Raw genomic sequence first — 19476 nt, 5'->3', positions numbered from 1 at the left:
CTACTGAGCCTCCTGGGAAATTAAATTCGTCTGCATTTTTGTTTCAGTTCAGAGAATTCCTAGTTAAGGTTCAAGTTTCTAAGCACATCGGGCCTTAGCGCCCTCCCACAGGGACCAGGTCCTCAGTGCCTATGTCTTTCTTTTTAATTGTCCATTATCCAGGCCATGCAGGTGCTCCCTAATTTCCCCTGTGGCTAGGAGCCTCAGCAGAGTATGAACACCCTTCTTCTCTCTAAGGCACTTCGAATTGTCAGTGTTTCTCATCCGTCCTCCAGAGGTAATGGGCCCCAGAGAGAGCCTCCAGGAAAGTTAGTGCTGAAACTTCCTCAGCTTATTGGGTTACTAAATGCAGGGGCGTCACAGCAAGTTTGGCTGATTGCTTTTGATTCCTCTCCTGAGACTCACCTGAGTTGAAACGGAGGCTGTTACTTCTCTGCTGTCTCATTCTTGAGACCCGATACCCTGTAAATGCCTAGATGAGGGTCATTCCTAGGTCAGTCGGAATGTCTTATAATTTTCTCGAGTGACACCTACTTATAGGCAAGCACGGTTTTACGCCATTTGCTTTATGAAGCATCAGCATCACCTTGGAGACTTGTCCAGAATGCAAATTTTCGAGCCCATCCCAAACCTACTGAATCAGACACTCTGGGTGGGATGGGGCCCAGCAGTCAGCATACTGACAAACTCTCCAGGTGATGGATGCACGTTACAGTTTGTGTGCCACACAAAAGCAAGAAAGATGGTTGTGGGTGTTGGTTTGTTTTTCTTAAATAGCAGGACTGCCTGCTTTCAGTTTATTTATGTATGTACGTACGTATGTATGGCTGCATTGGGTCTTCGTTACTGCGCGCGGGCTTTCTCTAGTTGCAGTGAGCGGGGGCTACTCTTGCTGCGGAACACGGGCTCTAGGCACGCGGGCTTCAGTAGTTGTGGCTCATGGGCTCTAGAGCGCAGGCTTCAGTAGTTGTGGCACGCGGGCTTCAGTAGTTGTGGCTCATGGGCTCTAGAGCGCAGGCGCCATAGTTGTGGACACGGGCTTAGTTGCTCTGCAGCATGTGGGATCTTCCTCAAACAGGGATTGAACCTGTGTCCCCTGCATTGGCAGGCAGATTCTTATCCACTGCTCCACCAGGGAACCCCCATGCCTGCTTTCAGTTTTGTGCTTGATCAGACTCTGGACATTCTTCGATAAAGTGAAAAAGCAAAGTGAGCTTTTCTGTGTCTCAGGGGTAGAAAAGAAGAATACAGGACAGCTTATAAAATTATTAGTTTACATTCTTAGATATAGAGACCTCAGAAGTCTATTAAATTGTCTGCTTTTCAAAGAAAGCATAGTTGAACAAGGTAAGGCATATCAAAAAGTGACTGCAGATAACAGACCACTGCAGCTACATGATTTGGGTCCCAAACCTGGCTACTCCTATTGCCTGTTTTTGGTCTGGCTGCTACTATCAAAGCATATTTCTAGAAATAATGTTTCTTGGATGGGCTGCTTTCCAATCCACTGTGCATGTTTTGCTTACATGCTGTTTTGGTGGGGCACAGTTAGAGAGCTCTCATATTTACAAAGTTATTGAGTTATGATATTTGGGCTCAGCTAATACTCTCAGTTCCCACAGAGAGGTCAAGGTCAGAATGCATTTAAGCTAGGGGTGTGACATCCAAGTTAGGCTTTGAAGTTAGGCCTAGATTTGAATTTCAGCTCTTCCACTGACATTGGTTATATGTAATTTCTTTGAGCTTCCCTTTTCTCACCTGTAAAATGGGAGGAATGCTGTGAAGAATCTAATTTTGATTTAATACTGTAGGGAGAGCCCTCAGTTGGAACCAGTACAAAGTACTTCCCTGCGCAAATGGGACTGCTAATAGTCCTCTTCATCTTAGGGAGACTCTCCTTGTAAACGCTAAGGAGAGTTTCTTCCAGAAAATTTCTCCTGTTTATACATGTTCTAGTTAATCTTGAAGTGGGGCAACCCTCTTCTGAAGCTGATGGTCTCAATTTTGCTATTGTAATATTGTTCACATGTCTGCTCATTCGTTAAATATTTATTGAGCAGCTACTATGTATGTGTCAGGTACTATTCTAGGTGCTAGGGAGACAATGACAAAAAACAAAGTTCCTGCCTTCATGGTGCATATATGCTAGTGAGAAAGACAGACAATAATCAAACTAGCCAACTAACTAACTAATTAACTAACTTGCTCTATGTGTTAGGAGAGGTTGTGGGGAGAGTGACAGGGTTCTGTTTGAAATAGGGTGATCCGATCAGTTGTTCTCTTAAGCAGACTCCTGAGTTAAGTGAAGAACCAAACCATCTGGGTATCTTGGGAAGTGATTTTTGAAGCAGAGGGAATATATCACTTGAATAAGTGCTTGAGGATGCATTAGTTTATTATATTTTTCTTTTTTTTAATGTAAAGACAATAAGAAGACTTTGCATAAAATTTCATTTATAATCTATTACCTTCTTAACCTAATGCAACAAAAAATTTGCCCTACCAATATTTTTTCTACATTTATTAATATTTATGAATACAAAAGATATAGTGTATCTGAAATTCCTTTTTTTTTTACTTATTTCTCCATGTTGTTTTATAATTTTATAATAATAATTTAAATAATATCGGTTATTCCATTAGGGCTTTCTTTATGTAAACAAATTATAATGGATTATATGCCTGAAGATGTTCATTGAAGCATTATAGTTCCAAATACTGAAAACAACTACAATAAATGTGCTTGTAGTAGTATAGTTAGGTTACTTCTGGTGTCTTAGTAGTGTTGTAATGACTATCTATTTTTTTAATTAATTAATTAATTAATTAATTAATTTGTGGCTGCGTTGGGTCTTCGTTGCTGCACACGGGCTTTCTCTACTTGCGGCGAGCAGGGGCTACTCTTCGTTGTGGTGCGCTTGGCTTCTCGTTGCGGTGGCTTCTCTTGTTGCAGAGCATGGGCTTTAGGCACACGGGCTTCAGTAGATGTGGCACACGGTTCAGTAGTTGTGGCTCACGGGCTCTAGAGTGCAGGCTCAGTAGTTGTAGCGCACAGGCTTAGTTGCTCTGCAGCATGTGGGATCTTCCTGGACCAGGGCTCGAACCCATGTCCCCTGCATTGGCAGGCGGATTCTTAACTACTGCGCCACTAGGGAAGTCCTGTAATGACTATCTTTAAACGTAGAATTTTCTTCTCTTGAATTATTTATTTGTATGGATTAATTTTCAGGATTGAGATATTTATATATTTAAAAGAAATATTTTTTTTTCTTAATCTTTATTGGAGTATAATTGCTTTACAATACTTTTAGTGTCTGTTGCACGACAAAGCGAATCAGCCATATGCATACACATGTCCCCATATCCCCTCCTTCTTGAGCCTCCCTCCCATCCTCCCTATCCCACCCCTCTAGGTCATCGCAAAGCACTGAACCGATCTCCCTGTCCTATGCTGCTGCTTCCCAGCAACCAACTATTTTAAATTCGGTAGTATATATATGTCGATGCTACTCTCACATCACCCCAGCTTCACCCTCCCACCCCATGTCCTCAAGTCCATTATCTATGTCTACCTCTTTATTTCTGCCCTGCAACTAGGTTCATCAGTACCATTTTTTTTTAGATTCCATACATATGTGTTAGCATACAGTATTTGTTTTTCTCTTTCTGACTTACTTCACTCTGTATGACAGACTCTAGGTCCATCCACCTCACTACAAATAACTCAATTTCGTTTCTTTTTATGGCTGAGTAATATTCCATTGTATATATGTGCCATGTCTTCTTTATCTATTCATCTGTTGATGGGCATTTAGGTCAGTTCCATGAACTGGCTATTGTAAATAGCTGCAATGAACATTGTGGTACATGTGTCTTTTTGAATTATGATCTTCTCAGGGTATATGCCCAGTAGTGGGATTGCTGGGTCATATGGTATTTCTATTTTTAGTTTTTTAAGGAACCTCCATACTGTTTTCCATAGTGGTTGTATCAATTTACATTCCCACCAACAGTGCAAGAGGGTTCCCTTTTTACCACACCCTTTCCAGCATTTATTGTTTCTAGATTTTTTTGATAATGGCCATTCTGAATGGTGTGAGGTGATATCTCATTGTAGTTTTGATTTACATTTCTCTAATAATTAGTGATGTTGAGCATCTTTTCATGTGCCTCTTGTCCATATGTATGTCTTCCTTGGTGAAATGTCTATTTAGGTCTTCCACCCATTTTTTAACTGGGTTGTTTGTTTTTTTGATATTGAGCTTCATGAGGTGTTTGTATATTTTAGAGATTAATCCTTTGTCTGTTGTTTCATTTGCAAATATTTTCTCCCATTCTGAGGGTTGTCCTTTTGTCTTGTTTATGGTTTCCTTTGCTGTGCAAAAGCTTTTAAGTTTAATTAAGTCCCATTTGTTTATTTTTGTTTTTATTTCCGTTACTCTAGGAGGTGTGTCGTAAAAGATCTTGCTGTCGTTTATGTCAAAGAGTGTTTTTCCTATGTTTTCCTCTAAGAGTTTTATAGTGTCTGGTCTTACATTTAAGTCTTCAATCCATTTGGAGTTTACTTTGTGTATGGTGCTAGGTAGTGTTCTAATATCATTCTTTTACATGTAGCTGTCCAGTTTTCCCAGCACCACTTATTGAAGAGTCTGTCTTTTCTCCATTGCACGTTCTTGCCTCCTTTGTCATAAATTAGGTGCCCATACGTGCGTGGGTTTATCACTGGGCATTCTATCCTGTACCATTTCTGTTTTTGTGCCAGTACCATTCTGTCTTGATTACTGTAGCTTTGTGGTATAGTTTGAAGTCAGGGAGGCTGATTCCTCCAACTCCATTTTTCTTTCTCAAGATTGCTTTGGCTATTTGGGGTCTTTTGTGTTTCCATATGAACTGTAAAATTTCTTGTTCTAATTCTGTGAAGAATGCCATTGGTAGTTTGATAGGGATTGCATTGAATCTGTAGATTGCTTTGGGTAGTATAGCCATTTTCACAATATTAATTCTTCCAATCCAAGAACATGGTGTATTTCTCCATCTATTTATGTCATCTTTGATTTCTTTCATCAGTGTTTTATAGTTTTCTGAGTACGAGTCTTCTGCCTCCTTAGACAGGTTTATTCCTAGGTATTTTATTCTTTTTGTTGCAGTGGTAAATGGGAGTGTTTCCTTAATTTCTCTTTCTGATTTTTTGTTGCTGGTGTATAGGAATGCCAGAGATTTCTGTGCATTAATTTTGTATCCTGCAGCCTTACCAAATTCATTGATTAGTTCTAGTAGTTTTCTGGTGGCATCTTTAGGATTTTCTATGTATTGTATTATGTCATCGGCAAGCAGTGACAGTTTTACTTCTTCTTTTCCAATTTGTATTCCTCTTATTGCTTTTTCTTCTCTGATTGCCGTGGCTAGGACTTCCAAAACTATGTTGAATAAGAGTGGCTAGAATGGACATCCTTGTCTTGTTCCTGATCTTAGTGGAAATGCTTTCAGTTCTTCACCATTGAGAATGATGTTTGCTATGGGTTTCTTGTATATGGCCTTTATTATGTTGAAGTAGTTTCCCTCTATGCCCACTTTCTGGAGAGTTTTTATCATAAATGGGTGTTGAATTTTGTCAAAAGCTTTTTCTGCATCTGTTGAGATGATCATATGGTTTTTATTCTTCAATTTGTTAATATGGTGTATCACACTGATTGATTTGCATATATTGAAGAATCCTTGCATCCCTGGGATAAATCCCACTTGATCGTGGTGTATGATCCTTTTAATGTGTTGTTGGATTCTGTTTGCTAGTATTTTGTTGAGGATTTTTGCATCTATATTCATCAGTGATATTGGTCTGTAATTTTCTTTTTTTGTAGTATCTTTGTCTGGTTTTGGTATCAGGGTGATGGTGGCCTCATAGAATGAGTTTGGGAGTGTTCCTTCCTCTGCAATTTTTTGGAAGAGTTTGACAAGGATGGGTGTTAGCTCTTCTCTAAATGTTTGATAGAATTCACCTGTGAAGCCATCTGGTCCTGGACTTTTGTTTGTTGGAAGATTTTTAATCACAGTTTCAATTTCATTACTTGTGATTAGTGTGTTCATATTTTCTATTTCTTCCTGGTTTAGTCTTGGAAGATTATACCTTTCTAAGAATTTGTCCATTTCTTCCAGGTTGTACATTTTATTGGCATGGAGTTGCTTTTAGTAGTCTCTTAGGATGCTTTGTATGTCTGCGGTGTCTGTTGTAACTTCTCCTTTTTCATTTCTAATTTTATTGATTTGAGTCCTCTCCCTCTTTTTCTTATTGAGTCTGGCTAATGGTTTATCACTTTTGTTTCTCTTCTCAAAGAACCAGCTTTTAGTTTCATTGATCTTTGCTATTGTTTTCTTTGTTTCTATTTCATTTATTTCTGCTCGGATCTTTATGATTTCTTTCCTTCTGCTAACTTTGGGTTTTGTTTGTTCTTCTTTCTCTAGTTCCTTTAGGTGTAACATTAGATTGTTCATTTGACATTTTTCTTGTTTCTTGAGGTAGGATTGTATACCTATAAACTTCCCTCTTGGAACTGCTTTTGCTGCATCCCATAGGTTTTGGATCATCATGTTTTCATTGTCATTTGTCTCTAGGTATTTTTTGGTTTCCTCTTTGATTTCTTCAGTGATCTCTTGGTTATTTAGTAACGTATTGTTTAGCCTCCATGTGTTTGTGTTTTTTACGTTTTTTTCCCTATAATTGATTTCTAATCTCATAGCGTTGTGGTCAGAAAAGATGCTTGATATGATTTCATTTTTCTTAAATTTACTGAGACTTGATTTGTGACCCAAGACATGATCTATCCTGGAGAATGTTCTGTGCACACTTGAGAAGAAAGTGTAACCTGCTGTTTTTGGATGGAATGTCCTATAAATATCAATTAAATCTATCTGGTCTATTGTGTCATTTAAAGCTTTTGTTTCCTTATTTTTCTGTCTGGATGGTCTGTCCATTGGTGTAAGTGAGGTGTTAAAGTCCCCCACTATTATTGTGTTAACTGTTGATTTCCTCTTTTATAGCTGTTAGCAGTTGCCTTATGTATTGGGTTGCTCCTATGTTGGGTGCATATATATTTATAATTGATATATCTTCTACTTGGATTGATCCCTTGATCAATATGTAGTGTCCTTGTCTCTTGTAACATTCTTTATTTTAAAGTCTATTTTATCTGATATGAGTATAGCTACTCCAGCTTTCTTTTGATTTCCATTTGTGTGGAATATCTTTTTCCATCCCTTCACTTTCAGTCTGTATGTGTCCCTAGGTCTGAAGTGGGTCTCTTGTAGACAGCATATATGTGGGTCTTGTTTTTGTATCCATTCAACGAGCCTGTGTCTTTTGGTTGGAGCATTTAATCCATTCACGTTTAAGGTAATTATCAATATGTATGTTCCTATTACCATTTTCTTAATTGTTTTGGGTTTGTTTTTGTAGGTCCTTTTCTTCTCTTGTGTTTCCCACTTAGAGAAGTTCCCTTAGCATTTGTAGTAGAGCTGGTTTGGTGGTGCTAAATTCTCTTAGCTTTTGCTTCTCTGTAAAGCTTTTGATTTCTCCATCGAATCTGAATGAGATCCTTGCCGGGTAGAGTAATCTTGGTTGTAGGTTCTTCCCTTTCATCACTTTAAGTATATCATGCCACTCCCTTCTGGCTTGTAGAGTTTCTGCTGAGAAGTCAGCTGTTAACCTTATGGGAGTTCCCTTGTATGTTATTTGTCATTTTTCCCTTGCTGCTTTCAATAATTTTTCTTTGTCTTTAATTTTTGCCAATTTGATTACTATGTGTCTCGGCATGTTCCTCCTTGGGTTTATCCTGTATGGGACTCTCTGGTCTTCCTGGACTTGGGTGGCTATTTCCTTTCCCATGTTAGGGAGGTTTTCGACTCTAATCTCTTCAAATATTTTCTCTGGTCCTTTCTCTCTCTCTTCTCCTTCTGGGACCCCTATAATGCGAATGTTGTTGCGTTTAATGTTGTCCCAGAGGTCTCTTAGGCTGTCTTCATTTTTTTTCATTCTTTTTTCTTTATTCTGTTCTGCAGCAGTGAATTCCACCATTCTGTCTTCCAGGTCACTTATCTGTTCTTCTGCCTCAGTTATTCTGCTATTGATTCCTTCTAGTGTAGTTTTCATTTCAGTTATTGTATTGTTCATCTCTGTTTGTTTGTTCTTTAATTCTTCTAGGTCTTTGTTAAACATTTCTTGCCGCTTCTCGATCTTTGCCTCCATTCTTTTTCCTAGGTCCTGGATCATCTTCACTATCATTTTCTGAATTCTTTTTCTGGAAGATTGCCTATCTCTATTTCATTTAGTTGTTTTTCTGGGGTTTTATCTTGTTCCTTCATCTGGTACATAGCCCTCTGCCTTTTCATCTTGTCTGTTTTTCTGTGAATGTGGTTTTTGTTCCACAGGCTCTAGGATTGTAGTTCTTCTTGCTTCTGCTGTCCGCCCTCTGGTGGATGAGGCTATCTCTATACTGATATTTCTAATATAAGATTACAGGTTTTTTCCTTTACTGAAATTGTTTTATATTATGCTTGTATCTTTTTTTCACACTGAAAGCCTTACCTACCAAGGGTATTACCAAATTACTATAACTGATTATTTGCTTTCTTATAAATCTACCCATATTATTTTAAAGAAATCAATATAAATGTTGCAAAAACAAGATTATTGAAAAAAGTTTAAAATTTCTTTGTAGCTCTTTTTGTCTTTAGGATAGATCCAGTATGACTATACAGTCAAAATACTGTGTTTTAAAGCCACATGAATGAATCATTGCCTTTCTTTAGTCATATCATCAATTTGATATACAGTTAAGTTAATTTGCTTAAACTTGATTTAATTTTTAGGGATTGATTTTTTTTCTATTTTATTTTATATTTTTTAAAATTTTATAAAACAATACGTTAAATCATGCATCCAGTTAGGAACTCTTGTATTAGCTATATTTTTCTGAGATATAATTAGCAGATATTTTCCTCAGTTTGTCCTTTGTCTTTGTCTTTGCTTATGATATTTTTCGTCATGCCTAAGTCATTCATATGTATTTTTAATGTGGCTAAATTTATTAGTCTCTAACTTGCTTTTGAAATGTGATCCGTTTTTATTACAATTTTCTCATTCCCTGATTAAAGAGGAACCTATCCATATTTAATTCAAGTATTTGTAGAGTTTTCATTATTATATTTAGATCTTGCATCGATTTGGAAATTATTACTTAATAGTACTTTATTTTTAAATATTAGGCACTAGGGATATAATGTGACCAGAGCAACAATATCTAGTTTCGTTTAGAGCAAATGTTCCATTGATGGACGACAGACCAGAAAATTTCAGATAATGGAAAATGTTATAAAGACAATAAAAAAGATGAAGTGTAGATACAGGCTAAAGAGATGCCTCTCTGATAAGATGATATTTGAGCTGATTTCTGAAACACAAGGTGAAGCTATCCATATCAAGGCCTGTGGCAGAACTGTACAGGCTGAGGGAGTACTCAGTACAAAGGCATTGAGGAGGAATAGACCTTAATGCTTATTAAATGCTTACAATGAAACAGACACAATACGGAAACACTTTACCTGCATTATCTCATATATTTCTTCTAACAGCCCTTTGGGGTAGGTATCTATTAGCACCATTTTGAATATGAAGACACTGAGTTTGGGAGCGTTTAAATCATTGGCCTCTTCTCAGTCTCTACCTTGGTTTAAGGTCTCACAGCGCAGTAGTGAACCCTTGATTTTTCTCTCTCCAGGCTTTCACGAGAAGGACAAGAAGCCGTATTGCCGGAAGGATTTCTTAGCCATGTTCTCACCCAAGTGTGGCGGCTGCAACCGCCCAGTGTTGGAAAACTACCTTTCAGCCATGGACACTGTCTGGCACCCAGAGTGCTTTGTCTGTGGGGTCCGTATACTCACTCGTCTTTTGGGTTTAGGGAAAGTCAGGGTTCTCCTTGTCTGTGGGGTCCGTATACTCACTCGTCTTTTGGGTTTAGGGAAAGTCAGGGTTCTCCTTGTCTGTGGGGTCCGTATACTCACTCGTCTTTTGGGTTTAGGGAAAGTCAGGGTTCTCCTCTCTGAGAGGCAGTTGGTAAGAGGGTTCACAGCTCGGGATGAGAATTTGACAGGGGCCTTCTTAAAAGAAACACAAAACACAGCCTCCATCGTGGGAATTTGCTTGTCTGTCTTGCAGACGGGCAATATTCTAGCGTCTATTTGTCAAGAACCCGAGTGAATTCCTGCACTGGCAGGAAACTAGCAGGGATTTCAAGGCTGAAGTTTTGCTGCTGCTTTTACTGCTTGACATCTGCCTCCCTTTTCTTTTTCTTCTCTCCACCACCCCACCCAGGACTGCTTTAGCAGTTTTTCTACTGGCTCCTTCTTTGAACTGGATGGACGTCCCTTCTGTGAACTCCACTACCATCACCGCCGAGGAACCCTTTGCCACGGGTGTGGGCAGCCCATCACTGGTCGCTGCATCAGTGCCATGGGCTACAAGTTCCATCCTGAGCACTTTGTATGTGCTTTCTGCCTGACGCAGCTGTCGAAGGGAATCTTCAGAGAGCAGAATGACAAGACCTACTGTCAACCCTGCTTCAATAAGCTCTTCCCACTGTAATCTCAGCTAAACCCACACCCTCTTCTAATTTGCTATAAAATTTAAACCAAGAGAGGAGAGAGTACATTTGTAGTTACTGACCTTCTGCTCCATAGGCTTACAGAGAAAGCAAAGGTGATGAACAAATAAGGGAACGTCTAGATGTTACATGACTAGGCTTGTGGTATTAAGTTTTGATTTCAAGTCTTACTTTTTTTTTTTATCAGGTACTTGAATTTAGATCTGGGAGCTGCTGTCTAGTGCCTCTGCAGATGTATTTTCCACATGCACACATTCATTCCACACTGGTTTACTCACATTTCTCCATTTTCACCCCTATGATGACTCTACTCAGATATTCTCTTTTCTGGCCCTCATAACTGGGTCTTTTAAGCTACCCGCATTTCCCTGTGACTCACTTTCTCACAATCACTGCTGCAGACTTTATTTTGCTGTTAGGAATCATGATATCACTCTTAAGCTCCTTGCATTTCCCTTCAGTGTATTTCTTTTTCAAGAGAAAGTAGATTTTTAACTGGACAACTTTGAATACTGACATCATTGATAAATAAAGTAGCTTGTGGTTTTAATGGCTCAATGTCATATTACTTTGGTAAATAAACTTTCTGCTTCCCATGTTATATACTAGGCACAATGTGCAATTAAATTTGTATCATACCTCTTGTTTACTTCCATACAATGGACACTTCGTTTAAATCAAAAGAAATTAAAAGGGGGGACTCCTAGTCACTAACTTTTCTCTTAATTTGGGCTCATAACATTCACTTTATTTTATTTTTTGCACTTCGGTGATTGATTAAAAGATGGCAAAGCTTCTTAAAAGTTTTTCATCACTTTGTTTACCTATGGAAAAAGTGATTTCCACTAGGCAATTCCAAATTCATATTTGCATATGTATGCATATCTCCAAACTCATAAATTTGTATATATTTGTCCAATTTTCTTGTATATCAATTATATCTCAATAAAGCTGTTTAAAAAAATGAAACATGCATCTTCCTTAATTCATAGTTGTCTCATAAAGACAAACAAGATGGCTGTTCTTAGAGCATCTCTGAAGAAAGATGCTATAAAACCTCATTTCACCATTTTCCAGTTAGGATTAGGAAATCCCAGGCCCACCTAAAAAAAAAAATCTCCACTTAATTATTTTTTCCTCTGAAAAATATTATAAGTAAAATTGTACAAAAGCTTGCCAGGCTATTAAGGAATCTGACTTTCTCATGTCCTATCTCAAGTCAGCTTCAGAAGGAGCCATGCTTCCTCAAAAGAAATCTCGATAAGGTCTATACCATATCTCTCTTACCATGATCTTAAAAATAACTGTTTGATTATTTGTTATTAAAAAATTTTCAGGGACTTCCCTGGTGGCGCAGTGGTTAAGAGTCCACCTGCCAATGCAGGGGACACGGGTTTGAGCCCTGGTCCAGGAAGATCCCACATGCTGCGGAGCAACTAAGCCCGTGCGCCACAACTACTGAGCCTGCACTCTAGAGCCTGCGAGCCACAACTACTGAGCCCACGAGCCACAACTAGTGAAGCCCACGCGCCTAGAGCCTTGCTCTGCAACAAGAGAAGCCACCGCAGTGAGAAGCCTGCGCACCGCAACGAAGAGTAGCCCCCGCTTGCCGCAACTAGAGAAAGCCCGCGTGCAGCAACGAAGACACAACGCAGCCAAAAATAAATAGATAAATGTATTTTAAAAATTTTTTTAAAATACTGAGGAAAACTCCTTCACTGGAGGTATTTTTAAAAATAGGGCTGAATTTGGTGTCTTTAGATTATTAATGTGGGCACAGAATTTCTTGGAGAACTGAAATGGATCAAATGATTCTTGCTAAGCTTTATCATTTTGGTCTCCTTTATTGGAACGGATGATGAGGGGCTTTTGAAAATTAAAAGGAAGTAGTAACAGTTAATTCTATAAAATAGGAACTCCAAATGCATCCAAACTATGTGGGAGGCCACCCAGGTAGGGAGCCAGCTGGGTTTTTGTCCTGTTTGGCTGGCTGAGAGTACCAGACTAAGCAAAATATATGTTCGATTTCTAAACATCGTCTTTACTGCATATGACTCTGTGATGTCATTTGCAGATGTTAATATGGTAGCTTTGGGAATCTGACAAAGGAAACTTGGGTTTTAACCCTTAAGAGAGAACATTCAGGTGCTGACTTTTTTTTTTTTTAAGGATTAGCTGTTTTGAGATTTCAGTAGAATCTATGTATTTAAAAGTTTCGAAGAAAAACCAGAGTTTACTAGGGTGAAATTAGGAAGTGAAAACTTTTTCTTTTCATAATGAAAGTAAGTGGTTATATATTTGTTCGAAAGGAGATGCTGCCTTCAGGACCCTGGTTTTAGCAACAAGGAAACCACTCAAAATTTTAACGTTCGCCTGTTTAAAAAAATACTATTCTCACACTGATATATACCTGTTTACTCTTGGTTCTGAGTAAGTTATAGCTTTTAAAATATAAACACAGGGAACTCTACCTAATGCACTGTGGCAACCTAAATGGGAGGGAAGTCCAAAAGGGAGGGGATTATCTGTATGTGAATGGCTGACTCATTTTGTTGTGCAGGGGAGGCTAACACAACACTGTAAAGCAACCACACTCCAATAAAAATTAATTTAAAGAAATAAAAATGTAAAACCTACCCTCAAAAGACAGGTTTTTTTCCACCTGTGAGGCTATATATTTTTATAAAAGAATGTGCCATAGATTGGGAACTCTATTCTCAAGGAGGAAATCCTCAGTTTGGCCAATGATTCTTTGGAATAAGTATAGAGTCCTCCAAGGTGATACTTCGATAAAGATGGCAATCATTTTTCTATACAAGCTCTAGCACGTAACCTTGTAGGATGGCTGCTGGCTACAGGCTCCCTGTTTGTGACCAGCAGAGGGAGAGAGAGTACTTTTCTCTATCTTTGCAAGCAAAAGTCCCGAGATCATCCTAACTGTACTAGGTTAGGTCACATACCCGCCAGTGATTTTTGCTGGGGAATTGTACTACGCAGCTTGCCTTAAACCAAACTAGATCATTTCCAGAGTTAGGGGCAGGATTAAGTTTCTAAAAACACAAGGGCTCTGTGGAGGAGATGTGAATATTGAAAAATCTGGGTACTGGTAAAAAGAGGGCAATGAATCTTGAATTTATATGCCTATATGTTCAAAAACAAAAATATTAAAGAGCTTCTGAGTTTCAAGATAATATGGAAGGTAAGCTAGATCTTTCCAGTGCCCTGAGGGAACATGCCTGAGAACTTTACAGGATGTAAAAGCAGAGGAGAGCCAGGAACATGATGTTAAAAGCAACATATGGCAGAGATACTGATCTTCCCTAGGCCCTGGGGGGTGGGGCGGAGCACGGCATTAAGAAACATCAAAAAGCAGCTTCAGTGTGAGAATCTGAGAAGGGAGATCTTCTAGCTGAAATAAAGGTGAGAAGGAGTGACAACTCTCTCTAGGGGCAAGTGTCTCAGGTGTGAGCAGGTCCTTAATAAGGACAGAGGTGGCAGCCACTAAAATAGGAGACTAAAAAGGTGACTACTTGCCCTCAAAATATTGTGGAGGTTGTGTTATTAGATAAAACTCTCCATCAGGGCAGCAAGTAAGTGCTGAGAACCCAGAGGTCAAAGGGGAAATGGAAATCTACTGGGATCCCCTGGAGGAGGAAGAAAGAATTCTCAGATCAGTGCTGGTGCTTGAGTTGTGCTTGTTACAAATGTATAATTATGCCCAGAGGCAGCAATGTCTCAAATCTATTCTCAAATCTATTCGGTAAAATGCTGTTAATGTAGGAGGTTCCTCCTCCCCAGTTATGGTAAATGCATAGTGTTTAAATTAACTTCCTGTGAAAAGACATCTCCTAACTGCATTTAGGTTGACAGGCCATGGATTCTGATAATTGCATAGACATTCTGCCATCCTGGTCAGAGCAATCCATCTTGCCTGCCTATTTTAGGTATCACCAAATCTCAACAAATATTGCATTCTAGGAATAACATTTCTGCCTGGGAAAACTATCCCAATTCCAGTGAGGGATATCTCAGATCACGGGTGTAAATGATACAACTCCTATAGCTGAGAATGAACAAATCAAGAAATCAAACAGGACTTTACTTCCTGTAAACTTCAACTCAGAGTTGGTGAGACAATTTGATTTTGGATTTTTTTGCCTTTGGACTTTGATATGCTATGTTGCATTATATGACGGGACTAACTGGGGATATGAAATAGAATGGAAGTACATTTCTCAGCATCATTTTTTTCAGTCTAGTTTCTCCACAAGGAGCTGCATGGCTCCCATTTTTCAGTCCATGTGCTTAGGTGGGGCTGACTTTACCCTCAGCCCCAAGTCTCAGGTCTGACCACTAAATGTTCTTTGTTCTTCTGGATCAAGGTGATTGGATCAGGGGTAGACATGTGACCCTAGCAAAGCCAATCAGATTGCTCCCCAGGACCTTCCCTGGACTTATTGGGAAAGAGGCCCTCTGATTTGTTTAGGATTCTGGCTCCGAGGATATTAAAAGCCCTTTGCTGCTGAGAAGTAGTATCTTTAGCATCACTTGGGGAGGCTGAGAACGAAGCCTACACAGAGGAAAGTAGAGATAAATAATGGAGAGGCAATGTCTTCTTTTTTTAGAGCCACTCAGTCATAGCGTATCAGCATCTTAGCTTCAAACTGGGAAGCTGTAACTTTTCTTTTCTTGCTTCAGCTAATTTGAGTTGGAATTGTGTCACCAATTAATTGAGTAAGCAGAACAGATATAGTCTTTCTTTTGTAAACTTAAAGTATTGTGAAAAAATGAATAAATGAACAAGTAAACTCTATAGTGGTACAGAATGTACACTGCATGTCACCATGAAAAACAAATAGACCAAAAAACTATCTGCTCACTGCCCAGTACTTTTTACATTAGAGCACAGTAAAGTGCTGTATTTTAAGTCTGAGGCATCCTGTGCATAGCTCATATATTTAGAAAACAAACTTCTTGTTCCTGTCCAATTTGCTAGTAAAGTTGAGTAATGTGTATCAATATCACTAAGGGGGCAAAAAAGAGGGAAGGGTGCTGCCATCCTCTGAGACGCAAAAATGTGTTGAAAATCATGTTATATATGCTGCTTTGTCTAGTGCCCCTGCATAGAAAATGATTAAACCTTTAATGTTACTGTAGTGCTGTGTATTTGTAGTGAAAAATAGTTTTAAAAACTTGATGCCTTACTTGCAAAAAAAAAAAGGAAAAAAAATGGAAAATTATAAGAGAGTTATATTTACCTTTATCCCGAAAGTTGGTACTTGAAGAAAATTGAGTTTATGAGAGCTTGAGGAAGAGAAAGAAGACATTTATAGTGATGCTGAGAGGAGATTGTAGGGATACTTTTTAGTGCTCTGGAGGTTGAGGGTGATGGTTTTCATTATGTCCAGTGACACTGGGAAAATATGACTTTCCCTGTCCGGTGCCCTTGCATTTTCAGATATGAGTTAAGAAATATCAGAGGCTCAAAAATAAGGTGAGGGAGCTTAGAGGGAGAGAGATTTTCCTAAAATAATCTGAAAATTTTGAAAGAGAGGGAAAGAAGGAGGGGAGAAAGTTATGGGATACACAAGAGAGCTTGTGAGTTGGACAAGGTGAAATTTCCAGAGCTTCCAGAAGAGAAGGAAACATGGGGAAACAAGAAGGGTGACATACAACACACTCTGTGAGGAAGAATGGTTGTAACGGGGATCCCGTCACTCAGTTAATTCCCTTATGCAAATTGCCTGGGGACACTACCTCTCATCCTGGAGTGTCTTTTAGTTTGGGTTTTCCTAGAAGTGGACCCTGAGACTAGAATTTGTGTGCAGTAGTCTATTTAGGAGGGTGTCGCTGGATGTACAGGTGGCGGGGGGGCGAGGGAATGAGACAGCAAAGGCCAGTTCAGCGTTCGTTAAGGAACAGGTTGCTGCTATGGGAAGTTGGAGCTCAACACTCTTCATGACCTCAGAGGTTGATTGTAGACCACATGGGATGCCAGCCAGTGCCCCCACCCCACCTCTGCCTCCCTCTGTGCAAGCTGGACATGCTTCTGACCAAGGAAAGCCTTTAGTCTGAGTCACAGCTGCTTGCAGGAGGAAGCATCAGCGTGCCCCTGGCCACGAGTACCACCAGATATGGAAACTTAGAGCATCTGCTGGGGAAAGTTATGAGGAGGTAAGCATGTAAGAAAAAAATTCACTGGAAAGGTCTTCGAGTCACTGATGATCACATTTGGAATGGGTCGTAAGCCATTTGTTTGCAGAATTTTAAAATGTTCCCAGTTCTAGAAAGCTTAATGCATTACACTAGCTTACAGCTAGTGTAGTAATGGTGGAGGGCATTTAGGGAGGAAGAGAGTGGGCAATGGGATTATTATTTCCATTTTACCTATGGAAAAATGATTAATGACATGAATAGGCCAAGATCACTCAATTTTAGTGATAGCACTAGAACCAGGCCAATGTCTGTTTAGTATCCCTTGCCTGGGACACTTTCTCTTAGGCTTTACTTCAACAGTGTAAAATACATCTCAGAAATATGTCCCATGAGGTGAATTTTCAAGGGATGATTGAGGGGCACTAGGGCAGGAAGGGTGATCCAGTGGTGCAACCTATGTTGTTTAGGGGTATAGTGGCAAGAACTGTAGCCTTGGTATCAGACAGACCCAAGTTCACAGGCCAATTGTACCACTTACAAATTATGTAAACATTAGTTAAGCTATTTATCTTCTCCGAACTTCAGTTTCATAATATGCTAAATGTGGGTAATAATACCTCCCATGTGGGTTTGCTGTGAGGATTAACCAAGATAATAAGTGCGAAAGAGCTTTGTAAACCTCCAAGAATCATACATAAAAGGCATTAACAAAATAGTCCAAGAGATATGTGAGGAAGTCAGTATAGCTTCCCTGTGCAGAATTTCCATGGAGACTGTGAAACCATGGCAGGCTTTTAGTTGTTTACGTATGATTTTAGAAATCTTTTTTGGGATAAGGATGAAAGCTGATGGAATTGAAAATGCTTGGAGATTAGGAGAAGAGCTTCAGTGTGAGCTGATAATCTTCCTTTGCAGCAACATATTGACAAAGTAATGCTCAAGACAGAATGATTTCCATGGCACAGGAAATCCATCCAGTTAGCTGCTTCCCGTAGATAGAAAACAGCGAACCCAGGTTAAGGAAGCAGAACCAAGGGAAAAGAGTTCAGGAACCTTCCAAGGCCATGATGTTCATTGCCTGTCAATGGCTTAACCACAATTCAAGCGAAATTCCCAGGCATCATTATTACTTGTATTAGTTTTGCCAGAGGTGCTTTACCAAAATACCACAGACTGGATGACTGAAGCAGCAGAAACTTATTTTCTTACAGTTCTAGAGGCTGGAAGTCCAAGATCCAGGTGTCAACAGGTTTGGTGTCTCCTAAGTTCTCTCTCCTTGTCTTGCTGATGGCCACCTTCTCTCTTTTGTCCTCTCATGTCCTTTCCTCTGTGCATGTGTCTCCCTGGTGGCTCTGCCTCTTCTTATAAGAACAATAGTCCTATTGGATTAGGGTCCCACCCTTGTGGCCTCATTTAATCTAAATTACCTCTTTGAAGCCCATATCTCCAAACACAGACACATTGGGAATTAGGGCTTCAACACATAGTCTTTTTTTTTCTTTTAATTGAAGTATAGTTGATTTACAATGTTGCATTAGTTTCAGATAAACAGCAAAGCAACACATGGACTTTGTTGGGATACAATTCAGTCCATAATATTACTTAAAAGGATACAGTGGCAAAGATACAATTCCACATGCTTTCTGGTCATAAGCTTGGTGGCTTCACTCTGTTATCTAATTCCAGACTCATCAACAGGCAAATTTTGATCCTTTTTTTTTTTGAACTTTTTTTTTTTAATAGACAGTTTATTATATACACAGGTCATAAAATCCCAGACTTAACATTAGGCACAAAAATATAGACCCTGCTAACTATTTAATATTATCAAGCTTGTACAACTTTAGCATGGTTTTGAGGCCAGCAACCTCAGTGTCTATCTAAATGGGGGTCTGATCTTGCTGAGATGTAATATCACTATTTCTGTTCTCATTACCAGCAGCTTTCTTTTGTTCAATGAATATAGTTCTTTGATTCTGCTCTTTTCTACATTGAAATCTAATTTTGTATCTGTTCTGATTTTTATCACTTCATCCATAACTTGTTTTAATTGATATAGTTCAAGTTTCATTTTCTCATTTTCTGCTTTGAAGGATGGAAATTTGCTCCTCTTCATAATAATCATATCCTTTTTCACATTAGCAACCTGAGACATTATCTGCCGAAGAATGATGTCCTGCTGCATCTTGGTGACATATCTTTGTAGATGAGATCCATGTTGGCCTCCATGATCTTGACCAATGCAGATGCAATGGTTTCTGCTTGTCGAGTAGTAAACCCATTTCCTTCAACTAAACACACTAAGGCATGGGTTTATGGCTCATTTGGGACTGATGTATTTGAACTTTAGTTAAAAGATGGGAACAGCTTTTTTTTTTTACAATTTTTTATTTTATTTATTTATTTGTTTATTTTATTTTTTGGCTGTGTTAGGTCTTCGTTGCCGTGCACGGGCTTTTCTCTATAGTTGCGGCGAGCGGGGGCCACTCCTCGCTGGGGTGCGCGGGCTTCTTGCGGTGGCTTCTACTGTTGCAGAGCACGGGCTCTAGGCATGTGGGCTTCAGCAGTTGCAGCTCGCGGGCTCAGTAGTTGCGGCACGTGGGCCCTAGAGGGTGGGGGCTTCAGTAGTTGTGGCTCGCGGGCTCTAGAGTGCAGGCTCAGTAGGCAT

The 19476-nt window shown here is 39.3% G+C and overlaps 1 protein-coding gene and 1 pseudogene across 6 annotated transcripts in view; one reads left to right on the top strand and one right to left on the bottom strand.

The window, feature by feature from the left end:
• Positions 1-12132, top strand: part of LPXN (leupaxin) — a 48191-nt gene extending 36059 nt beyond the window's left edge. For all 5 annotated transcript variants that reach the window (XM_082476113.1, XM_082476116.1, XM_082476115.1 and 2 more), the window contains 2 exons: positions 9771-9919; positions 10364-12132. In XM_082476113.1, coding sequence (XP_082332239.1) covers positions 9771-9919; positions 10364-10633 — 419 coding nt within the window. In that variant the 3' untranslated portion in view covers positions 10634-12132. The remainder of the gene's footprint in view (positions 1-9770; positions 9920-10363) is intronic.
• A 959-nt stretch (positions 12133-13091) lies between these two features.
• LOC309667852 (mitochondrial calcium uniporter regulator 1 pseudogene) lies at positions 13092-19118 on the bottom strand (annotated as a pseudogene). The gene has a single exon. The product of its transcript is annotated as a mitochondrial calcium uniporter regulator 1 pseudogene (transcript).
• Between the last annotated feature and the right edge of the window lie 358 nt (positions 19119-19476).

The sequence above is a fragment of the Balaenoptera physalus genome (genome assembly GCF_965194825.1).
Source record: "Balaenoptera physalus genome assembly, chromosome: 10".
Classification (NCBI taxonomy): domain Eukaryota; kingdom Metazoa; phylum Chordata; class Mammalia; order Artiodactyla; family Balaenopteridae; genus Balaenoptera; species Balaenoptera physalus.
The sequence above is the reverse complement of the archived record's forward strand: the minus strand, read 5'-3'. Positions and strand labels throughout refer to the sequence as shown.